This window comes from Thermobia domestica, chromosome 4 (assembly GCF_964235325.1).
Source record: "Thermobia domestica chromosome 4, izTheDome1.hap1.1, whole genome shotgun sequence".
NCBI classification, from domain to species: domain Eukaryota; kingdom Metazoa; phylum Arthropoda; class Insecta; order Zygentoma; family Lepismatidae; genus Thermobia; species Thermobia domestica.
The window spans coordinates 295,599,441-295,625,939 of record NC_137457.1 but is presented as its reverse complement, the minus strand read 5'-3'; the positions used below and the strand labels follow the sequence as shown (position 1 = coordinate 295,625,939).

Sequence of the window (26,499 nt, the reverse complement as noted above, 5' to 3'; positions counted from 1 at the left end):
TTGATATATATGAGTTGCGTGTTTGATTATAATCAAATTATTAAGGGTTTGAAATCTAAAGCAAGGATTCTCAAACTGTGGTAGTGTACCCTCAAGGATAATTTACATGAGCAGCTCGGAACACCAAGTGTGAGATTCCCCACGATAAAGTTTCTTTTTCCTAAAATACAAGTCACGAAACAACTACACGAAAATCTCAAAAGCTTCGGCATGGGAAACTCAGGAGCTTATATAGTTAGGATTTCATGTTAATCTGTAAGTCCATGGCTCATGCAGCCTCGGTGCTGAAAGGGATGCTAAGTTCCAATTTAATCTACGTTCAAACGCAGAAGCTACAGAGCAAATTTGCATTTAGACCATAAATGATGTAATAGTGAACTTTTTAGTGATGCAAACTCTTTTACTAAAGCGTGAAACAAACTTGATAGCATTTGAAGGTGGCGCTCTCTTTAAACTCTTCTCTTTAAACTCTGTTAACAAATAAGAAGGTTGCGGCGTTGCATATTTCACCTTTTTGTGTGTTATCTACTAGCGCTTTAGTGCGTCTGCTTAGCTACACCCCATTACAACATGGCAACGTCGCGTCCCATGTTCCTTTTTATTCGCTTAGCCCACACGCCATCAAGTTTGTTCCATGATTTAGTATTAACGCAGAATTTTAGGAGAAAACTGCCAAATATGGGAAGATTCTACTTTTTAAAGTCATCTTCTTTGGAAATAATTCACAGCAGGTATAATATTTGCTTGTCGAAATGTTAGGCCTACATCAAAATATGAACTACAACAGTAACCATGCAATAGAAAAATGAAAACCAGGAGTATACCTTTTTTCCATTTTGGAGTACGAGTATTCTTCACATGGGAATATAATCTTGAATCTTAAATTACCCAGTTTAAAGATCAAAAAACTGTTTACACTTCCACAACATCATTCGTGAAAAATACATATTTCCACATATTTACATATATTTATATATGTGTGTGGCTCCTGCTGACTTTGCCCAATACAAGGGTGAATCAAAAAGTAAGGTGAATTGTTGATTTACAGAAAAGCGTACAGAGATACGTCGATGAAGCTTTACTATGTTTGAAGTATGGTATCACACTATTATTCGAAGAAGGAGCCGTAGTTGTCTAAACATTTATTCCAACGTGGCACCAAATCATCCATGCCCTGTTCAAAGAAATGTGGTTCCAGATTTCCTAACCAGCTATGTGTAGCCTGTTGTACCTCTGTCAGTGTCTGGAAACGCTGCCCACGGAGATGTTGCTTCAGGCGGCCGAACAAATGGTAATCCGACGGGGCTAAATCAGGGCTATACGGAGGGTGATCGAGAATTTCCCACTTGAACCCGCGGAGGTGTGTACGGGTCCGTTCGGCTGCATGTGGACGTGCGTTATCATGCAGTAACAACACGCCCACTCGGAGTGCCCCCCGCCGTTTCTGCCGTATGGCTGCTTTCAGCCTGTCCAGGGTTTGGCAGTAGGTGTCTGCATTAATGGTCGTACCCTTTTCCAGAAATTCAACATGAATAACACCGAGACGGTCCCAAAAGACAGTAGCCATTGTTTTCTGGGAAGATGCTATTATCTTGCATTTCTTGGCCTGTGGTGACGATGGATGTTTCCATGTCATGCTCTGACGTTTTGATTCAGGTGTCCATAGAGGTATCGGAGTTTCATCGCCCGTTATGTTGCGATGAAGAAATGAATTTCCTTCGTCGGCATAACGTGTGAGGTGGCTCAGGGAAATGCCCATTGCTGGTTTTGTGTTCGTTACTCAGAAGCTTGGATACCCAGCGCGCACACTTTTGTGAAGCCCAGTTGGTCATGGACGATACCGCTTACGGAACCATAAGAGATATTCAATTCATTGGCAATGTCCTGCAACCACACTCTTCTGTCTTCACAAATCATGGCATCGACGACAGCCACATTCGTGTCGGTGATGGACGTTGATGGTCTGCCACTTCTGCCATCATCTGTGACAGTACTCCTACTACTTGCAAATGCGTTACACCACACGTACACTTGTTTCAGCGACATAACACTATCTCCGTAGACCAATTCTCGCCACACCAATTCTCGATGAATATCACATGGTTTTGTTCCCTTGGCCCAGAAAAAACGAATGACACCGCGCACTTCCTCCTTGGTGTAATGTTCCAGTCGTTGCGCCATCTTTGAGTTGCTCTCAGCACCAGACGGGTGGACATAGAATGTTGTACAAACCGTCACACTTCTATTACCAGATTACCTGTAACATGGAAAATAATTAATTAGCTACACACAATACTATGGGTTTGACAGGCAATTTCACCTTACTTTTTGATTTATTCTTGTACATTTCTGTGAAAGTACAGTAGAAAAGTTAAGGGAATATGTTTTATATTTCTGGTCATATTTTATCTTATGAAGATGATTAAATCTTGTATAATTCTCTTTAGACAGCTGGATGAGATTTTGATAAGTGTGGAGGCCCAGGGCTATAGCCCCCTTTTAATTCGTCTCTGGCTTCTTGGAAGAATTTCGTTTACTACTCATTTACATTAAATTGGTTGATATTTTTCGATTTCGATGTTGAATATGCTACATAATTTAAATGACAAAACTAATCTCAACTAAGTGGAATGAACTAGAAATCCGTTCCTTTATGTGGAACCAGGTCCGTAGCTATTGTTAGTACACTGAGACAGGGGAGTTGAGATCCTTTTTTCCGAACCACTCTGAACGACTCCCTGCCTACGAGTATGCATGAAAAAATAAATAAATAAATAAATAAATACGTTGATCTACATTTTAAAATAAAATCTTTTAACCCAATTTAAATATAGCCTAGAGTAAAATTAGTAACAAGAAAATATATACATCCAATTAAGATCTACGATCTTTTGTAAGGATAACACAGAAATCTTTTTTACATATCACTGAGAAGATTAAAGATAAACTTTATCCCTTCTTAATAATCTTTAAGAAAGGATTCTTTACAATAGAAATATTCTGCGTCGTTTGTGTTATCCTAACATGACATGGAACCGCTGTTGACATTCAAATCTATTAAATTTCTGTTATTTACTGTCCTTAGTCAGTTCAAAATTAATCAAAGAGCGTTTCTACAGATTCACAAATAATCCTTGTACCGTAGCTTGAGAAAATCTCTATGGCGTTCTAAACGACAACTGGAGATGGCGATAAAATAGTATATGTATGTGTTTTATCTTTTAAAAAATCTTTCTTTTTCGGTATAACAATAAAGAAACAAGTAATGGAAATAGAGCCTGATATAATCGTTAGGCATCAGGCTTACAATCCAGGCTCCAGACGCAGCTGGAAGAGTTAAGAACGAAAGAGAGCAGAGAAAAAGTAATAAAGAGAGATAAAATAGTATCTTTTTCAACCTTTTATTTGTTGCTTTTCCATGTATTATGTGTCAGCAAAAAAAAAAAAAAAAAAATGCATGGTTTCCGCGGGATAATATCTTTCGCCCCTTACTATGAGAAAGAAATCGCTACACTTTCTACCATCTCGCGCTTTTTTTTATGTTTTAAAGGTTTAAAAAGCTCAATCCCCAACCAAATAGATAAATGCATGATCTATCTCTTTGCAGTTCACACCAGAGCCCTGCAAACCCAAGCCCGAAGACAGCACGGCTGGATCTGTATTCTGTGCCCGGCCCGAATCTCGAGCCGAGCGGAGAACGGACCGAACTCTCCCCGGGCCGGCCCCTAAACTGGCCGGGCTCTAAACGGGTCAGGCGTAACCGGCCTGAGAACAACCAAGTATGATACGTCAAGTCAATTCTTCAATATGCAATGAAAAATGAGAAATGTATCGTCATAACATTGCAATGCTTATTTGTTCTCGAATGAGAAAAACATGTGAAAAGTTACCCAAGGTTTGCTTTCTATATCCTTATTCTGTCTGTTTATTGGTATCTGTGCTTGCTCTGTCCAGCTATGTTTATTATATAATACAGCTCATGGACTAAAAGCCTTATACTGCACTCATTAGTGCGTTACAGTAACAGAGAAGATAGGTAAAACTGCTACACCGTATATAATACGAATACTATAACTACTACTTCTATTACTATTACTATTAATTAAGAATACTAGTGCTAATTCCACTACTGCTGCCACTGCTACTACTATTACTACTACTAGTACTCATCACTATACTAATACGACAGCGGATACCACTACTGCTATTACTAGTAATACGAACACAAAAAGATGAAAAGCAAATCTTTGAGTTTTACGTCCCACATTTATGCCGGTTCGGCTAAAGGAGACGGTGATGATGAGAAATAAATGGCATGGTGGAATGAATAAAGTGGGAGGAAACAGCAGAACCCCGAGGAAACCCATGCACACGGTGTTTGTCCACCACAAAGTTCACTTGGCGGGAGCTGGGATCTAACCAGGGATCCCATGCACCAGAGGTGAACAACCTATCACTGAGCCACGTTCCGGGAACACCTAATCGACCCTGGCGTCTTGGTGATTTATTTGATCATTATATTTTGCTATCATATTTGTAGTATCATACTAGAAACATGTAACGCCATTTGATAATATCTGCCTTGCTAATTGAACATTACTACAAATTGCGCTGATATTAAGAACACGTCAGTTCAGGGTTTCGTCCTCGGTTTAATGGTAGCGCTCCAAATTCTACTTAGTAGGTCAAGAACTTGACTTAATCATACATTCTTTAGGTAACTACGGCTCAGGCCGTATGGATGACAATGGATGAATTGGTGGAATGAAAACAGTAGGAGGAAACGGGACCACCCCAAAAACTCCCACCACAAAGCTCAAATAGCGCGAGCAGGGATTGATCCGAGACCCCTAGCACCAGATATAAGTGCTTTACCTACTTAGCCACCGTTGCCCCTCGTAGATCAAGCATCGGTTCATATTCTACGCAGACCGGCTATAATAACTAGCATTTCTCCGATTTTTCTCTACTTAGAAGGTAAATTCTGTACCACCAGACATCTCAACTCTGACGTGAAGTCGTAGCAGTTGTAGTAGTATTAGCAGTGGTCGTAGTAGTAATAGTAGTAGTAGTGCAGTATTTTACAGTCTTAAATAAAAAGTCAGTTTCCCAAACACATTACGATTAACATAACATTAGTTTCCGATCCATCTTTTACAGTGTCCGGCTCGACCCGGAAATGCACGTGCCCGGTTCGGCCCTATAGCATTTGTGTCCGATCCGGAATGTGCCCGGCCCGGTTAGGGCCCAGTCCAGTTTGATATACTTGAAACGGGCCGGGCAGGGCCGGGTAATCCACCTGGCCAAAAGGGCGCGCCCGGCCCGTGCAGGGCTCTGGTTCACACAAGACATAGACTAATAGAAATACCGTAAACCTTAATAAAAAGAAGAAAAAACAACGTACTTTTACAGCGTGATGCTTATGGGGTTATTGCATATAGTTGATAACTTGTGTTATCTTATTCCGTAGCTCATTAGATCAGTGCCGAATTCCATTCCCTCAGCCCGCGTCCGAATCTTCGTCCTTTTTTTAAAATTTCTCATTGATCAAGTAGGAGGACTCCAGTAAAAAGAACATATAATTACAGTTTAATATGTAATTTGATATTCTGCAAGTATTTATTTATTGTTAAGCGAACAAGAAGTAGAATTTTACAAGCGTAAAACTGTTCTAGATTTGACTATTAATGAAAATTATGAATAAGTTTACAGTTCAAAAATAAACTGAATTCTCTTCAATTATAGTCCATAATTAGCTATGGTCAAGGAGATGGATTTTAGTTGTTTTGTGTGTGGTCAGCACATTGTCTTCCATCATCTCTATTTCTGGAATTAAATATCATTAATTTTGTTTTTTCGTTTACGTATAAAATTCTCATCTTTGGTTCTTAACAAAAGATGTTACTCTGGCATTACATTTCGTTATATAAAGAAATGAAAAAAGTTAATGTATTTATACTTGAAAATGTCGAAGATAAATATTATGAGCAAAATATAAATACAATTTTACACAACATACAATTCAATAATAGAATTAAGCAATGGTTTATAATAAAATAAACTGCAATGAAATGCAGGGTATTTGAAGTTAACAAAAATATTTGCCCTTAAATGTTGCAGTACAAGTTTCTTGAATAGATAGGGACACTTCACCTTGTAATATACACCTTGAACTTGATTCTCGACAGAATTTGAAATATGTTAAGAACTTTAAACCTTGAAGAATGCAACTCAAGTTTGACATCGCATGGTTATAATATTGTCGTTACAAACTGACTAGCAATAAATCCAGGAAGTGGCTCAATGAACCAGCTCCTATTTCCCGATCAATAAAAATATAAATATATTAATATAAATCAACATATCTAAAGCCGGATTTTTGATCAAAAGATACTTTTTCTTTGGATATATTTCAGAGAGAGAACATGTAAAGTCAACATTTCATTAGCAAATGTTGCAACTGATCAAAATGAATAATGCTTAAAAAAAAAAAAAAAAAAAAAAAAAAAAAAAGCCTACTTTCCTTGCTAGAACCTACTTTTGGTAGATGTTTTGTACATCAAATCGTTTTCTTTTGGTTTTGTTTTCTTAGGTTTCTGAATACTTCGGAAGATTTTTAACAGAATGCTTGTTATTATACATTTATGTTTGTCCTGTTTGGTATGAGAAAAAAGTTTATTATGAAGAAAATGGCCTGCAGAGCTCTTTCTAGAATGTCTGTTATTAGTTGTATTAGTTGATTTGATTTTATCGTCCCATTCAGCAGCGAGGCTATATGAGACACAAATTTACAGCATAACGTGAGATTCGAAACACATGAGCTCCCGCCGAGAATAGAACTCCGTTTTTAGAAAAAAGTATCTGACCACAGTCTGTTCTTACCGTAGGGGTTGGAAAAAACCCTATTATTATGCTGGTATTAGGAAGCAGTGATGAAACTGGTTAAGAATTTCGTGACCTGGAAGCAGTCAGACTCATTTCCCATGTGTGACTGGAACAGACCTGGAAACGACGAAACGCTGTCATACGCAAGGAGAATTTGCATGATACTGTTAGTAAAATTCATATGCTTGCTGCTGGTCTAGTGACTAGCTTGTGCGTTTTTGGTTCTTGTAGTCTTGGGTTCGATTCCCGTTAAGAGCTCATTAAAATTTTATTATAACTAGAATTTATTTTCATTAATCCTCCGTCTCCTTTTGCCTAAAGGACTTAAACCTGAGAAAAGTATATGGGGAAAAATTGATAAATACTACACATGAAAAAGGTCTGGTGGCAGTGTTTTGTAAGCTATTGACAAAATAATGGAAAGACAGGAAAGAGAACTGAAACTGAACAAAGTTTCAGTATTCATGCTTAATTTGCTACTATGTGACACATTATATTCAATGTCATATAAATCTTACACACAAAATCCTTATTTATATAGAAAATCCATATTTAAAACGAGTGTGCACGTGTTCGATTGTATTTAGAAATTTCGGTATTAAGTGGAGAGGAGGGGCAATTTCTATAATGTTTGCTCAATATTTAAGAATGATGACATCGAGGTTTTCTTGTCATCACAGCAAAACGGACGAAGAATATAAATAATTGGCGATTCAGAATTAAATTCTTGACAAACTTTAGCCCCATATTTAGAGGTCTGCGCGGATGCGGATATCCGCATCAAAGTGGGTATCTGTGGATACATATTTCTTTTCTGTGCGGATAGCGGATAAAGTTGCGGATATGGTTTCCTACATCTACATTTGAAGACATTGGGTAAGTACATAGATCGTTCACTAATTTCCAATTTGTATTTGCACAGTTTATATCGCATTTTATTTAGCGTAGTTGGTATATGATGACGAGGAAACTGATATAATGTATTGTTTCGTTTGAATCATTAAAAAAAAAAAAAAAACTATTTTCGAAATCATGGATATTATAGAATATTCAAGTCATATATATTTGCTACCTCATCTGCGGATGCGGATGCGGATAGAGGTGCTGCGGATGCGGATGCGATATTTTGTATTTTGGATATACCCACACAACCAGGTTGTATGTTGAATATACCCACATCAACAACTGACCTTCGCCTTATCAAAATTCGCATTCAACTCACGGTGTGAGGCCTAATTGAACACAGACCTCCACAAAAAGCGACAGAACTTTCTTTGTTACCTTTATATATAGGATTCAGATGGGACGAGTCACCGAAGATTCATCTAAGATCACATCAACTATACTAATGCTAATACTTATTCTATAAATAAAATGCATCACTCTAAATCAACAGGTATTGTTAATCTAGATCTTCCTTCAGTAATAAAATTTCAGCGCAGGAATCACAACTGCACAAGATGCAGAAAATTGCAACAATGTTAAGATCCTATAATGATTTCGTACAATCCTCGTATATATAATCTGAATATGATACAGGTTGGCCGCAAAGTCCCGTTATCCCTTGATAAATGCTAATGTAGATTTTCCTGTTACCTTATCGAATATCTTAAAGAATTCTTTCTTAGGCGTTGGATTGGTCGTGATAGTCCGGATTTGTCCGCACCACTTGTCTGGCCACCACGAAGCCCAGACCTCACCACCTGTGATAATGCGCTGTGGGGGTTCGTAAACGACATCGTTGCACAAAACCGTTACGATACCACTCTCGAACTGACAGAAGCTGTGAAACAAGCTTTCACTCAAGTTACACCTGCAATACTCGGCAAAATGTCGCAGAGAACCTGCGGCGTATTATCCTTTGTCATGAGAATGACGGTTGACAGATTCATCCTTTGGACACGTAATGTTTCTTATCTCAATAAAACTTCTCGAAACCATTGTTGTTCATGTCATTCAGTTCTTTCCGCGTAGTTATTTATGTACGTTTAGTGCTTTATGATACTTATTTTCAGAAGTAACGGGACTTTTTGGCCAAGTTGTACATCTCAAATCATTACAATGTACCATTAACGTATATAATTATAATAATTAACATACGACAGCATCTCATCATTCAAATACTTCGCACATAGACTTCAGCCATCTTATACACATACGTATAAATCAGCACTGATTCAAAGAATATCGTACTCGTACATAATGCAGGAAACATTATTTCAAGAAGGGTTGACCCTATCTATTATTATCTTATATCCTTTCTATGACAAAACAGTTAAGAAGTAAAATAGAAACTGTTATTACTTTTCTTCCCTGGGGCTGTACGTACTTTCTTTAGTGAATAAACCAGAGAATTCGTAATGTAAATAGTCTTTTAAAAAAAAATACTTTCCCACGGTATGACGATGAGAATACGAAAATGAATACACAAGATCATTGCTCACTCTTTAAAGTTATTTCCAGTAGCGTAGCGTAGTATTCCGAAATGGGGATGCCAAAGTTAGTCACTTGTCTGATATAATACAATACAATGCAATACATGTTCAATGTGTATTTTCCTTAACAAGTGAAAAGATTCACTATGCAGCAAATGTTGTTTCGATGACTGTGTTTTAGAGCTTTCTTCATGAAATTAACCAAATCAGAAATACCGTTTGAACACCACTCCGGCTCCTTTGCCCCAAACATAATGCAGACGAAACAACATTTTATTCCCTACAGAACACCCAGAAAGCCAAGAAAACCTATCATCATACCATGAAGACTGAAATATTTGCCACTAATTGCTAGTTATCGTTTTTATGGAAAGCTTTGGGGTAGGTAATATCCCTTTCAGAGAGCAGCGCTGCTCTTAAGTCAACCGAGATATGGCAGTTGTTAACAAAAAATAAATTAAATTTGTGTCTGGTACTGTTATCGTAGTCATCATTTGCTAAAAGTTAGTAAGGTACTATACCTTGTAGCAGCCGAACACTTTCCACAGCTTTGTCTCTTAGTTATAAATGTAATTTTCTTCATACTACAGTAAAAAAATAAAACAAATATTTATTTCAAATCACAACGCAAAAAAAATATATATATATATATATATACCGCCAATTTTGCTTGACCACCAACGATCAATGTTGTAATCAAAAGCATAAATCTATTACAGAACGCAAGGGCATAGCCAGGGAGAGGTGAGCCAATAATTTATCACAAGAAAGGAGTGTAAAGCCATGTTCATTAAACAACTTGCAGAAGCTTTATATTTAGCACGGCATAATTTTCAACCATCCCATACGATTACACAACACAAATAGAAGATGGCTGAGGAGATGGAGATGGAATAGGAGATACAAACAGGCTGAGTCTGCTCATTAGGGCCCGCAACCAGCCATTAAAGTTTAGGAGAGAGGCACAAATATGCTAGGGGGTCCAATCGTCACAATTCTGGATCTCTTTTATCAATAACTACTCTTAATAATTAGGAGGCCAAAACATTTAGGGGCCCAGACTCCCTTAATTGCACGCCTGGTGGGGCATACAGTAGCAAATGCTTAGATTACGTTAGACGCCAATAAGCAATTGTCTCAGCTCGTTTTCTGCCACTAGCATTGTGACGAGAAAAACTGGCTCCACTTTTGTATAAATATTGTTTTCAGTATAATTCCCTTTATTTCTTTCTCGTGAGCAGCTTCTTTCTCCACACACCGTACTTCAATCTCGTTTTTTTTTTTTTTTTTTTTTTTTGTCACCCCTAGAAATTTGTCATCTTGGGTCCGGACCTCAGGTGCCCGTTCGTGAATATGGGTCTGAGTGTTTATATCATTTGAAGACACAAATAGAAAGCATTTAAAGCAACTCTGGGGGCCTATTTCTGTGTATCTACTTCATTGTCAGATACCCAGATACGGAAGAGCACAAGTAAACTTTGTGAAAGGCAGAGGATGGCCTACCGGATCGGTGGCCGTGATTCTACAGAATGCATTATAGTTATGCTTGTGTATGTGAGTCCTCTCAAAGAATATCTGGCTACATTCTGGGACATGATATGTATTTATGATGTAGATTATTAGTTTGCCTTTAATTACTATTACAATTACGATGCATTTAATTACGATTAAAGCAAAACTATTTTTATACTATCACTTGCATAAGCGACATGCTTCATAATGGCGTTGAACTAACTATTTATGTTTTGTTCTATTTCCTTGACAGCGGTCGTACATTCTGTACAGAAACCACAGCTTAGTTCAAAATATATAGAGTTGGCAGTACTTCAGCATACGCCAGCTTACATCTAAAGCAAATGTTGGGTTGCAAAGGGATGGCGGGGAGTAGTTGGGCATGCGCATTCGACAGAAAGCAGACGAAAACCCCGATGCTTGCAGTAGGCCTGGATGCCCGAGGAACGTAGCGTACAACAAGAGGAAAGACAGAAAATATGCATCTGAGTGATGCGCATGCGTAGGTTCTGCTTGCCAAAGTAAAGCGAGAGAGCGCATCCACAAGATTGCAGTGGAAATAATCGTGATAATTATAAGCAAACAATTTATAAATATAATGAAATACATACTTTTTTCTTATTAACAGGGGATGCCGGGCATACAGGCGTTCCCTTACGCTACGCCGCTGGTTATTTCCATGCTGAAGGTCACAATAACATATAACAGTTAAGTATGATTTCGCAACAAGTCTCCACCCACCATCAATTGTAACTTAGAGGTCTGTAGTACGGGCCGGAATTTTTTTGCCCGGCTCCGGCCCGGCCCGGCCCGTGAATTTATAATGTGAGGCCCGACCCGAGTCCGAAATATGTTTTTGCATTTAGGCTTGAGCCCAGGCCGAGCTCGTGTGATAATCAAATAAGCCCGAAATAAGCCCGAATTACAAAAACTTTATTATTAACGCAAAATTGTATTTTTATTTACAGCAATTAGAAATTTAATTTTGCAGTTGTACTTTAGAAGTTCTCCAGAAAGAACGGACCAACGTCCAATAAATATCGTTGTTCAGTATATTTATAAAGTTAGGCTCGAAAAGGACCGAGAAATATGGTTGTATAATTAAAAATTTACGGCCCGAGCCCGGCCCGGGCCCATCGCTCTGTTTTGGTACAAACCGAGTTGATTATTTCTATTGGTTGAGATGTTATGACTTTTTTTTTTTTTTTTAAGTACCCCAAGAATGATATTATGATTTGGAGGGAAGCCAGGTCATTTTATCGTCCCGAAAGCCTCCTCGGGATGGAAAACCAATAATAAATGTCCCGTACTGTCCGTGCTAAACCGAGACGTCTAAGATTACTATGGATAGAGTGTAATTACAAGTAATATTTGGCACGAAATCACCGCTGTATCGTCACAATTGACTTATATTTAGAGAATTCTAAGACTCAGTAAGCTATCTTTTCACTAGTATGATGTCACCATATTTGTTATTGTTGTGGCCCTTAGTGGCTAAACCTACAACCATTCTATGTCCCTCTTCATTGATACAAATTTGGAGGGATTCTGCAAGTTCTAATGTGGATAAATTTGCTGTTTGTCATGATTCTCTCAATATTAGTGTTCGAAATCCTATCGGGAAGTGTGAATAACCTTCCGTAATGCTGCATCACTAATTCACCCCACTATATTAAAAAGAGGAAGAGAAATTGGTTGGTCCATAGGCTCAGAAGGAAATGTATCATAAAGTACGAATATATGGGTGGCAGGAAAAACAAGGAGAGGTGAAAGAGGCTACAGTTGATGGACGATATCAAAACATAAAAATCGTACATGAAGACGAGGGGGTTAGCTGAAGATGTGGAGTATGGAAGGTTCTCAGTTGCAGCAAGTGACCTGAAAAAAATGGTATGGCTTCGTGTGGCGTAGACGCTATCACTTTCGAATTTGGTGAGAGTAGTCCCTGGTTTGATTCTCGGTGGAAGCACCCGGTCGAAAAAGTATAAAAGCCTTTTCAGGCCAGCCATCCTGAGCGAGGTTTTCCAGAGTTTTCCTCATTACACACGAGGCAAATGCCGAGATGGTACAAAACATACAGGTCCCTGGCCGCTTTCTTCCCTCCCAAATCCTTTCTTCCGCCCCTTTCCTCGGATAGTGTGATCGCCGTGGGACGTCATCCCTTAAATGTAACGGGCTAACATAGCCTTGGATGCTGAAAGCCTAGATATCTAAGTCCTAATTCCTAATTCTTGAAAATAATAGCAAAATACTTATAATGATATCTTTTGTTATGATCAGCCTTCATGTAGGTCTAGTTCAACATTACAGTAAAACAACGCTTTTTTTTTTTTTAATCTTCGTTATTATTCACTCTACAGTGACCTTGGTTTTCTTTTTAATTAAACTTTCACCTTCACTTCTCATAATTGGCAGTTATGTTAGTTTTCTATAAATTTTATATTTCTTTCCTGCCACCTACAGAACTTAACTTTTTCTTTTTTGTGAAGGGAAGGGATTTCCTTGCTACCAGCCGAATACGCTAGAGCAGTGTTTTTCAACCTTTTTTCTTTTGGGACACACTACAATACGTTTCAAACTTTTGGCACATCCTTGCATGCGGTTTTCCAAGATAAAAAAAAAAAAACATACATACACTTTTTAAATTATGGAACGACTATGATATACAAATCTCACAAACAGATTACGTAAGACACTTCGATAGAAACATTAACATAAAAGAAACTTATGACTCTTTTATATTTATATTACCATCAAAATATAAGAAAACATCAAACTTAAAACTAGTGAGATATTTGTCCCTGAGAATTTTTTGCAAAGCATATCTATGCGTGGACGAACTCTGGACAGACACAATCTCATGTTCAGCGTCTCTTTCCAAAGAAAAATGAACAGCGTTAAAAGCAAACTTTAAACATGGAAGACAAGTGAAAAATCAAGTCAATTGGCAATATTTTTTTTTCTTCTAAAGAATATTTCCTTGGGAAAGATCTTAGAAGACATTAAAAATCTCGCGATACAGCGGTTGAGAAACACTGTGATAAACATTTGATTGTAAAGCTAACCTCACTAAGCAATACGTTGCATCCGTTTAATGGAATGGGAGCTACAGCGTTGGTTGATTCTTGTGCCCGCTGTGTTATACTAATACGATGAGAACTATGTAATCAATCCTTGACCATACGAAATAAAAATATTACATAATCTCAGCACATACTTAACATTAATTTCCAGCAAGTCCTTGCACAAAAACAACAATCTTTTCCACTACAATAACAAACTACGTACTTTTCTCGTTCCGAAAAGTTCTTAAAGCTCTGCTGAGAGCGATTGTACAGATAGATTACAGAGTAGAATATGAAACTGTTATTCGACATTTTGTATTTCTTTGTGTATAATATATACTGTATGTTGGAGGTGATAATCTTGAGTTTAATTCCACGGCGATTGCGGTACAAAAGCATAAAAGGAGAAGTTGTGTTAATTACTGGAGGAGGAAATGGCATTGGTCGGCATCTGGGATTGAAATTCGCAAAATTTGGAGCCAAAATCGTTATCTGGGATGTTGATAAAGAAGGTAAGGGTAATAGCTTGCATGCAATGTTTCTTCCAGACATGTTCTTTTTTTGGGGGGGCACTGCCCCCCGGAGGAGACCAAAATAATACATCTATAATATAATAATAAATAGAACAGTACTAGCAGTGCCCCCCGGAATACTAAGTGTGCTCCCCCGGCATATTTTTTTTCTGAAGAACGACTGCTTGCATGTCTAAACCAGTGGTTCTCAACTAATGTGTCGCGACACAGTGGTGTGTCATGCAGTCCCTCAGGGTGTGTCGCGAAATTTTAGAATTTTAAAATCTTGAAGAATTGAACAATAGGGTCTAATTAGTTAAAATGGAGACAGACTGTACCAGGCAACATCTCCAGCGGTAATAATAATGCTCATTGCTATATAGAGTCATTATAAAAGCTCCGGGTTCAATTCCCGGCGGGAGCTGATGTGGTTCGGATTCCACGTTAATCAGTAGGTCCACGTCTCATATAGCCTCGCTGCTGAACGGGACGTTAAACTCAAAAATCAATCAATCAATCAATCAATCAATCATTATAAATACTAATTGGCTTCACTATTATAATAGATATTATCAGGCCCGAAACCAGCCAGAGGTTTGAGGGGGCTATGAATATGTTAGGGAGGCCAAATCATTAAAAATTCTCTTACAAACATCTAAATTATGTTTTTGTGTTAATAATAGCATTTTGTGTTGTTGTCTGGAGAGGTCACGAAAAGTTTAGGGGGGGCCAGGCCCCCTAGTCCCCCTCTCGTTGCGGGCCTGGATATTATTATTTATAATAAAAATATCAAACAAATTGGTCGCGATGTACTGGACGTGCAGCAAAGTGGGTTGTCAGTCGAAAAAGGTTGAGAACCACTAGTCTAGGCCAAAAAAAGAGGCTTAAAAAGAAGCATTCAAATTGCCAAAACTATAGAAACATGTTTTCTTATTTTTAAGGAGTTTGGTTTTACAGTGGCGTATCTAGAAGGAAAAAAAAACAGAGGGAGTCAGGCAGAAGCCAGACTATGATACTATATCATGAGATTACTGTCAACTTTCAAAAATATGTAAATAATAAAATAAATTATTTTTGTCTTTCAAAGAAATTGGAGGGTTCTAGGCCCCTGGCCCTGGGATAGATTAGCCGCTATTGGGTTTACCAGAACTCCTTTATATATTTACCCTGTATGTGCGTGTGTCCGTCAGTCTGAGAGTAATAGAAAGGTGTTCTAATATGGAAAACTGACTAATAGACACCATCTTTGGCTTTATTCTTACATCCGGTAGCTCGTACTGGGTGACACAATAAAATCTTCCACTTTTTGATCGGCTGTAGCGCTGTCAGTGGAGGGCGAGAGGAGTAGGGGGGTTTGTCTCGTTTCGTCATGAATTTTTATTTTAAATATTTTTTTTTTCGAAATTGTAATCATTAATTCTTCGCTCGTCATTTGATGTAAAGTTGTATCAAATCTAGCAATTTATTTGACTAAATTTTTTTAGAAAATGCTAAAAATCTGCATTCAAATTTTCTCTATTATTCCTGAATGTTGAATTCTGGGAAGCTACGAAGCGAACAATGGCAAATAACCTCCCTAAATATATATATACAGTATATTACATCAAAGCCAACGATCTAGTCTTGAAAAATATAAACTTCTCGTTTTAAAGTAGTTTTACAGTGCTATACCGCTCCAGAAAGATGTTTGCGCTAGGGTGATCAGAAAATTCCTATTTGAATTTTACAACTCTATCCATCTACATAGAAATACTATAGGATAAACTCAAGAGCAAGGGCGCCGATCCTGGGGGGCTCGAGGGGGCACGGGCGCCCCCAAATCTCATGTGGGCCCCCGTATTGTATTTATGAATATACAATATTTTGCATAATTTGAGTACAATTTGTCTTAAAATCCTCATAAAAATACCTTCTGCATCTGAATTAGCCCCCTCCCCCCAAATTTACAGAGAAATCGGCGCTCTAGCTCAAGAGCAAAGGGGACTCGGTACTATACTGAAAATTTAGATAGAGAGAATAATGGTAGTATTTTTTTTTTTTTTTTTTCATGGTGCAAAAGTTAAAGTCGTGATTGGGCTACTTATAATACTGTAATAGAATTGACTATTCTTTGAATTTTGCAACTTTTGAATTTTATTGAATGATGCATAATCTACTGTCCATAAAAAGTTTATTTAAAAAATCAAGAGTAATATTCTGAAGCACACGACTCTGGACGGTTGCCCTTTTCGGTTGCCTATGTAAAGGTTGCACTGTCAAATAGCACTGGGTTCTTAAGTATACTGAAGTAAATTCAACCATTATCTTTTTAAAATCATTTCCTGGTTTAATATTCACACTTTAACTAGCTATTACACATATACATTTAACTTTGATTAAGGTATTCATTCACATTTTTATAAGTTTAATACAACTCTGTAAATTAACAAAAAGTAATGCGGTGCTATTATGGATTAGGTTAGCCTTTTCCGCAAATTGTTTGCACAATTTGTAACAAAACAGTATGTGAGTGATAGGTCAATAAAGATTGAGCACAATTTTATAGGACACCCTGAATATGATATAAACAATCCCTTCCAGTAGAATATAAACAATCATTACATGAGCCAACAAATTGTAATTTTTTCTAAACCTGCCGTATGAACGAAAGTAGGTCATTTTAACCCTACAATGCATATGGTATCATATTTGATACAAAATAAATTATGGCTAGTATTAATGTTCACAGGCACGTAGCCAAGAGGGAGGTCCGGAGAGTCCGGCCCCCCTTCGAGACTAGAAATAGAAAGATTAAGGAAGCATGAAACAAAAAGAAACAAGAAAAAGGAAGAATCAGGGTTTAAAATTTAAAAAAAAAAAGCTAAAAATAAAAATATTTTTTTCGTTATCGCTTCTCTGCAGTATCAAACATTTTATTTCAGAAACAGTTTTCTACTGTTCCTTTAACTTGTAATTTGCAACACACAGTAGTTGACGGAATAAGAAAAACAAAAAGTTATGTAGAAAGAAAGTTCTATTAACATTTGACGTAAAATATTTTACGAGACATTATTGGATATAGTGGATGTGTACTTTTTACAATAGTTAAAGTTATCATGAAAGTAAAATTGTTATATTTGAATGAACAAAGGAAGGAACGCAGATATTGTAAAATGTTTTTCAACAGTAAGTACGTCAGAAATTTTTACTTCGGGGGGGGGGGGGTGTTCAAAATAAAAGGGGGTGTGTAATCACAGAATAGTGATATAATTTCTAAACAAACTCAAACAAGAAAACAATATATTTTTACGCAACTATTGCAATACTACTACTACTACTACTACTACTACTACTACTACTACTACTACTACTACTACTACTACTACTACTACTACTAATAATAATAATAATAATAATAATAATAATAATAATAATATCAGCTCTTTGCAGTGGTAGGTTCAATAAAGTAAGTTCACACATTTGAGCATTTATTATGTTGGGTAAACCATATAAATTATGTAGTTCCTCGTTATGAAGTTTCCGCCATTCCCCATTCCCGTTCCTCCTAGGTCCGAATATTCGTCTCAGGATCTTGTTCTTAAACACCTTCAGTCTATGTTCTTCCCTCAGAGTAAATGACCATGTTTCGCAACCATACAGAACAACAGGCATGATTATCGTTTTGTATATTTTAAGCTTCAAATTCCTCGACAGAATTCGCGACGACAAGAGATTTTGAACCGAATAGTAACACGAATTCCCTGCTTTTAGTCGACATTTAATTTCTTCGTGAATATAATTTTCCTCTGTTAATATTGATCCTAGATATTTGAAAGTATCCACTTTATCAAAAGTATCATTTAATATTTTAACGCATCTATAATTTGCTGTATTACGCTCCCGACGGACTTCCATGTATTTAGTTTTCTCTGCATTTACTTCTAAACCCATGTTCCTGCAAGCGTTTAATAAGATTTCTGCATTTCTTTCTATTGTTCTCCTATCATCCCCTATTAAATTTAAATCATCTGCATACGCCATAATCTGGTGAATACCGTTCAACTCTAGGCCCTTGTTGCTATCTTTGATTTTCCTTATAGCGTATTCCAGCACAAAGTTAAATAATGGCGACAACGCATCTCCTTGTTTCAGGCCATTTTCGACGTGAAAGCTCGTGGACAAAATTTTTCCTACACGCACTTTACTTTGGGATTCATTTAAACATATCTTAATTAACCTACTTAGCTTTCTCGGTATTCCAAGTTCTGTAAGAACGTTGTATAATGTTTCTCTCCTAACCGAGTCGTACGCCTTTCTAAAATCAATAAATAGTTGATGTACCGGGTATTGTATTCCCACTTTTTTTTTCGAGTATTTGTCGAATGGTAAATATTTGGTCGATAGTTGATCGATTTCGTCTAAATCCACACATCTCCAATAATTTCATCTGCGTATGGGGTCAATCTTGCTAATAGAATATTTGAAAAAAAAATTTATAGGAGGTTGACAGAAGAGAAATGCCTCGATAATTATTACAGTCAGTTTTGTCGCCTTTCTTGTGAATTGGAACAATGATTGATTCTTTCCAGTCTTGTGGCAATTCTTCCTTGTTCCAGATAAGGAGAATGAGTTTGTGTATCTTGTTTCACAACTTTTCGCCTCCAGCTAAAATTAACTCAGCCGGAATTTCATCTACACCCGGAGATTTGTGTTTCTATAATTTCCTTATAGCGGTTTCTACTTCTATTCTGTTGGGTTCTGGAATATACGGTTCTGTGGTGTGTATCTCCTTTTCTCCACGCACACTATTTTTGGTTGCGTTTTAAGCAAATCGCCAAAAAAATCTTTCCATCTATTTAAGATGCTATCTGTATCAGTGAGAACTGTACCGTCAGATTTCTTTAATATATAAGCACGAGGTTGATAGCCTTTCTTAAATTCGCTGATCCCCTTATGCATGTCCCGGATGTTTTTATTTTTACTACTATCTTCAAGTTCCTTAATTTTAGCTTCCAGAAAATCGCATTTCTTTGTTCTAGAAGTTCTGGAAGTTTCCTGCCTGATATCTGCGAAATTTTGTGTAGTTATTTCATTCGGATTTTGTAGCCAGCGTAATTTTGCCTGTTTTCTCTTCTCTGCTAGTTTTATGCATTCCTGGTCGAACCATGGTTTGTTCCTACGTATTTCCGCGTGTCCCAATTTTTCTTTTGCTGAAATTTTAATGCTATCTCTAATTTCAATCCAGGTATCCTCAACACTAGTGCACTCCGAATCTTCTAAAGCCGAGAATCTATTCGAAACTTCAATCTGGTATTCCTCTCTTACCTGGCTCTCTTCTAATTTCTTTAAATTGAATCTCTCCGTTTTCGGGCATTGAATATTACCTTTATTGAACGATACTATATTGTCACATTTTTGCTTATTGAGGAGGAGGTAGGTGAATGACCGCTCAAGACGTTGCCAATTTCAGCCATCTGCATCTTTCCATCAATCTCTTTTCTCGGAAACGATCGTGGAGCCCAGGAGGGTAGGTATCAGCGGTCTGTTTTGTCAATTGTTTCAATCGAAACACCACCCGAAACAATGAGGTCATGTGGTTTTCGAAGCCGTACATGAGAACGAGGTTGCTTCGTATTTTGAAGTGAAATAAATAAATAAATAAGAATATTGCCTTGTTTCCCAAACGCTAAACCTTTTTTTAACTTGATGTAATAAATAACCTATATCATACTGATTGATACAGTTGGATTTGGGGGAGTATTCCTTTTCCATCCAGGGGTGTGTGTAAAGAAATTTGGAGGGGTATTAGGGGGTGTGTAGATTACTCCCTGTTTTTCAATACTTTTTTAAAAATTTCTTTTACTTGAAATTTCTTCAGAGTTCGTTATTAAAATACTTACTAACATATCCTCATTTTATTGTTCTGACAAACCAATATATGCTGCTAGTAAAATAGTTTAGAATGATCAAGTTCCTGGTGTGATAACTACAATATTTCATGTGACACTCCCTCCCCCCATTACGAAATATTGACTAAAGAAACCAATATGTGTTACAAGTGAAATTGTTTAGAATGATCGAGCCCTGGTGTGACAACCACGGTATTTCTTGTCACAGATCCCCCCTATTACAAAATCCTGGCTATATGTCTGATGTTCGGGTCGTGAGCTGTATCAGAAATACATTTTGTATCAAATCTGATATTTTTCCTGAGTACATAGTTCACCATATATCCGGTAGATGTCAGGAAAATGTTGCTTCAGTACAGAGAGAAAGAAGTTGTGTGCAAGGATCTTATAAAATAGAGGATCTGCCCTTACAACAAAATCTTGAAGCCATACGTCACAGTTTCGCCACCCCTACTCTGCTCACTCCGCCCAATAGGATCGCAATGTTTTGAACCAACAATCATGGCGGAAACGAAAGTAGCCAATCAGACGATGGCAGAAACGAAAGTAGCCAATCAGATGTGCCGATGCTCGATTGTTTTTTTGGCTTCATCGATTTAATAGGATGAAGATACACATGGGCAGATCCTCTATTTGTAACATCCTTGGTCGTGTGCGTGTCTAACGAAAGTGAGAATAGAAGAGTTTATGAGTCGTCTACTCAGAAGGACAAAGAATAGTTTCGAAGTTGCAAAAATTCAAGTTCATGAAGTAAGTTTCCTAATTGTTTTTACGTATGCTATAATTTGATTTTGTACGAGAGAGGAATATGAACTGTTGATGCATAATGTATCATAAATGATACAAAGTATTTTTATGTTTTAGAACGAAAAATTACTTTAGGACATTTTTCTATTCGGATATTAATTAGAAGTGTCTTATCATATGCATGTATATTATTTCACTTAAATACAAAAAATCATGCACTGTAGGGTTAAGTAAATCAACCCTCTTACCCACGAAAATAGCAATAAAAAGTTCCTAACACGTAAATTTCTGTGTGATAGAAGCGAGGTGGATTCTGACGAAAACTACAAATTAAATAATTTTGTTGATACATAATTTGAATTACGCCAATAATATACTCAACTTAGAGACCTGCACGGGCCGAATTTTTCGGCCCGAGCCCAATCCAGCCCGAATGTACCTAGGCCCGGCCCGATAAGTTTTTAAAATTCTTGGCCCAAGCCCGGCCCGGGCCCGATAAAGTTTAAATGTTTTATTTTGTAACATCTTTCACGGGCACACTTCTTCAACGTTTGCCTTTATTCTAATTATCGTTTAACGAAAGTCAATAATTATTAAAGAATTGCAATTAATCGGCCCCAGCCCGGCCCGACATGAAGAGAAATCAGTGTCGGCCCGCGGGCCGGGCCGGGCTTCGGTCCTCGGGCCGGGCTTCGGTCCTCGGGCCTAATCCGGGCCGTGCAGGTCTCTAACTCAACTACATAATGAAAAGCTTGACGAAGGCATACTATAGTATCAATTTCATCTTGTGACTCCGGTAGAAAAGTCGCTAACACTCTCACCTTTGGTACGAGCAGTCCCGGGTTCAATTTCCGGTGGGGTCACTCGGTAAGATGGGGAGTGCAAAATTTTTTTGGGGTGGCAGGCATCCTGAATGACGTTTACTTTGCTTTTCCTTATTCACACCAAGCAAATGCTGGGATGGTACCTAACAATGGTTATAGGCCACTTCCTTCCTTCTCCATTCACCGAGTAGTATGATAGCCGACGGACGTCATCCCTAATATGTGATGGGCTACCATGACCATAGATGCCGAAATCCCAGAAATCTAATTTCTAATGCTAATCCTAATCAATTTCATCTTAATATGTGGCCTAGTTATCGATTTTTAGGTTTACAAAACAATCGTCTTTGCGATTTTTCGAAAATTACTCATGAGAGTATATATACTCACCGATACCATTTTGTTCAGGCTAATATGATCTATCTATCGGTGTAGTGTATGTCTCATTTTGGGAGCTTTTTTCTTTCGTTACATGCTAATAGTATTGTAGATTTTTTTTAAAAAAACTAATTTTTTTCTTTCTCAGGAGCAGATGAAACTGTTCGTATGATAAAACAAGAAGGTGGTGAAGCCTACAGTTACCTCTGTGATGTCTCCAACAGAGAGGATATTTATACCCAAGCAAAGAAGGTTGAAGAAGAAGTCGGAAAGGTTTTTTATTTAATGACATAAAGATTTAATATAATATAATACAGGGTTAACATAAATGATTCATTCATTTTGAAAAGACAATATTTTCAAAAGTATTACACTTACACACATGAAAGATATATGAAAGGAACCACAAACTCACTAAATTTGTATTGTGTTGCAGCATGAGTCCATTATCTTTCAGATTACATGTAACAGTGTGTCAGTACGAGGTTAATACCTGTCAAAAATGGAGGGAAAGCACGGAGTTTTTACGTGCTTGAATATGCCAGGTGTTCGACTGTTATAACTGCGCAACGCGACCGCCATGTAAACAAAGCATTTTGGGTGATATTGGCAATTCAAGGACACTGGTTGTTTGTGTAAATGGAAAAGTGCCTGGCCTCCTAAATCTCCTGATTTAATCCTCTGCGACTTCTTCCTATGGTAGTACGTTAAGTACCTTGTTTACATACCCCCACTACCGTAATCCTTAGTCAAGCTCAAAGAACGCATCAGTGCTGCAGTGCAGACAGTTGACAGGACTAGGCCTATGCTACAAAATGATGGAATGCGCTCGAGTATCATCTGGAGGTGTATCGTGTCACCAAAGGGCACATATTGAGCATTTGTAGAGAGTGTATAAACTTCGTGAATTTGTAATCCTTTTCATATATTTTTCATGTGTGTACGCAGGCCGGTAGCCAGCCCAAAAATCTAGGGGGGGCGGTAGAAGTTAGGGCGGGGCGACCCAACCATATTATAGTTCATTTGCAAGCCTACCATGAAAATTTTAGGGGGCCAGTAAAAATTTAGGGGGGCCCGGCCCACCCTAGCCCCCAGTGGATACGGGCCTGTGTGTACGTGTAATACTTTTGAAAATATAGCCTTTTCAAAATGAATGAATCATTTATGGTAGCCCTGTACTTTCTATCCTGGTTCGAACGTGCCAACATTTCGTTTTCCAAAAGTGGAACTGCAAGGTTGAGAGTACAGTGGACCTCCGGGTTACAAGTTCCTCAGTTCGCGAACAAAACGGTATTCGAACTAGTGTTTTTGAAATGTTTCGCTCGGATTTTCGCTAAAAAAGAATCAATATGGGATTTTGATAAATCTTATCCAATCTTGATCAAGCTTGGCATTATGGTACATTTTGACGAGCGTTTAACATCTGTTAAACTAGAAATGCAAATCACTAAAAAGCAACGTTTATTTAAAAAAAAAAATAATAACTATGTAACAGCTTTGCCAACTAACTGAACAATAATTGTCAGTGGCTTCATCAAACACTGTAAAAAACAAGAATGTTATAAATTAGAGGATCTGACCATATGTATCTTCATCCTATTAACTCAATGAAGCCAAAAAAACAATAGAGCATCGGCATGTCTAATTAGCTACTCTCGTTTCCGCCATCTTCTGATTGGCTACTTTATTTTCCGTCATGATTATTGGCTCAAAACATTGCGATGTTATTGGATGGAATTGGCAGAGTTGGGGTGGTGAAACTGTGACGTATGGCTTCAAGAGTTTATTGTAAGGGAAGATCCTCTATTTTATAACTTCCTTGGTAAAAACAAGAGGGAGTTTCATCTAAACGTAACAGGATCCCAGAAACTGGTTCGGAACGCTGATTTGCTGGTCAAAACGGACTCAGCCAATCATAACGATAGTTAACGAAAATGAAACTAAAAACTTAAAATCTCTTACATTTCCTAGTCCTCCAGAAAACCAAGCTACAAATTAAGTCTTTTTCTAATACCTTGTCCCACTGTTCGTCAATTTTCCCCTCTTTACTTTAAGTTATATATTTAGGATAGCAAACATAATATGAACCAGTTAGTTATCTGTTAAACGTTAAATTTTCATGCATAACAAAGTCAGTGATGAGAGGTTGATTAACTATGCTCTCAGTAAATTGCAATGTGTCGTGTAATAAAAATTTGCTTTTAAAAATTATTAAGGAATGATGAATTATTTTCCACAACAAGGAAGTTTACTTGTCTATGGAACGTTTACGACATTACATATACATGATACGAATAAGAATATTGCATTTTAGGTTTATATACTGGTTAATAACGCTGGAATTTCTAATATGAAGGAGCTGTTGGATACAAGTGACGACAAGATACAGAAACTCTACGAAGTGAATACACTTGCACATTTCTGGGTAAGTCTTTTTGATTTTGTTTTTATAAAATACCATAGTCAGTTTTGTCTTAAATAAATATAAATTTAAGATAACCGTGAAGATCTGAAACCAAATCGAACACGCGTTTCTTCGAAGTTAATGAACCCAACACACTCGGCGAGATATTTTATCATCGTTTGATCTTTCTATTAGCTTAAGTGCGAAAGAAATGTTCTCTCCAGTGCGTCATTTCCAAAGAGAAAATAAAATAAATGAAGTATATTAATTGGTTAATCAAAGCACTCACTGCCTGCAACCAGTGACGTAATTAGGAGGTAAACGGAGCTTGTGGCGTAAAATTGGGCAATATTTGTGGGAGCATTTTGGTTTGGTTGGTCAGGGGGACACTAAGGCGAGTTTTTGCCCCGGACGACAACTAGCGTAGTTGCATCGCTGTCTGCAACCAGATATTTTAACTAAAACTCGGCCAACGATTGGATTCCGTGACGAAATAAGTCTGGATTCTGCGATGCTAAGAAGTCCTCAACCGCACGTTGTAACGCCCAATTATTGTGGATAGTCCCTCAATAAGTAATCGGCATGCAGAAAAAGGTGGTAGTAAGAGTGAGAGATATCAGCAGAATACGATACTTTAATCACGCACGACCCTAGCCATAGGAGCTACATACACTGTTCTGATTGGTTGAAGTTATTCGCTTTTCGCCTCGTAGCATACATATAGCACAAATCAAACGCTACCTGGTGTCGGTCTTCGAGACCAAACATGCTAGCGCACGGGCTAGTAATGAAAATTGGTTTTAGCGTGGGTTCAAACCCGGCCCAAAGAAAGCATTTTTTTATTTTTTAAAATTTTCATAACACTTTTATCATTAAAATAAGGTAAAAATAATACTCATTTACTCTTGTACGTAATATATAATGTATAAAAAGTTATTTACTCACGTTACGAAACATAGCTGAGCGAGCGTCAATGAGCGAACGGGTCAGAAGCCCTGCAGAACTCGTTTTGTTCCAACTTGACAACACGATAATACCACGTGGCATTACGTCACACCCGGGGGGTGCAACTTTGATGTAAATCTAACCTGATTCGCTTCTTTGTGACCAATTTAGAACAGTTGGCTAGAGTAGCGCGTGAAAAATAATATGTGGTTGAAGGAGGCTTCATACTAACTCAGGGAAAGTCTACACCATCCTCTGAGCGACATGAGGACAGGAATTATTCTGCAACATGAAGACACCATGGCTGTTGACCATTGATGGATGCTTATGAACAAGTTCGGGATGCATTTAATGTAGTTCAGGTCTGTAATCATCCGCAGTGATAATTTTTCCTCGTCTGACTAAGAGATGATATATCACACCGACCATACCAGCAGCAATAGCTTATGTGAGTGGGAAGGGAGTTCAGGGAACCGTACTCTTTCTTGATTACCATTCAATCATTGTTCTGACTATTTATAATTGTCGGAGATCCATATTTGATCAGAAATGACAATCCAATACAGTAAATATTCCCAATTATTCCATACACTGAGAGAACTGCACACCTCGACGGCTATTTATTGGCCGGTGTCAACTCATGTGGTACCCATGAGTCCAACGTTTTAACCTTACCGATTGCACGGAGCCACCGACCTCCAGACGGCTATTTGTTGTCCGGTGTCAACTCATGTGGTCCTCATGAATCCAACTTTTTAACCTTACCGATTGCATGGAGCCACAGACCTCCAGACGGCTATTTGTTGGTCGGTGTCAACTCATGTGCTACCCTAAGTCCAACTCTTTCACCTTGCCAATTTCACGGAGCAGTAGAAGACAGTGAATTGGTGTACGCCCAACTCGT

The 26,499-nt window shown here is 37.7% G+C and overlaps 1 protein-coding gene across 1 annotated transcript in view; it reads left to right on the top strand.

Annotated features, from left to right (window-relative positions):
* Window positions 1-14,240: 14,240 nt before the first annotated feature.
* The window catches only part of LOC145683176 (uncharacterized), a 71,256-nt gene continuing 58,997 nt past the window's right edge, over window positions 14,241-26,499 (top strand). Inside the window, exons 1-3 of the mRNA XM_081754540.1 lie at window positions 14,241-14,409; window positions 22,395-22,519; window positions 24,561-24,671. Coding sequence (XP_081610666.1) covers window positions 14,241-14,409; window positions 22,395-22,519; window positions 24,561-24,671 — 405 coding nt within the window. The remainder of the gene's footprint in view (window positions 14,410-22,394; window positions 22,520-24,560; window positions 24,672-26,499) is intronic.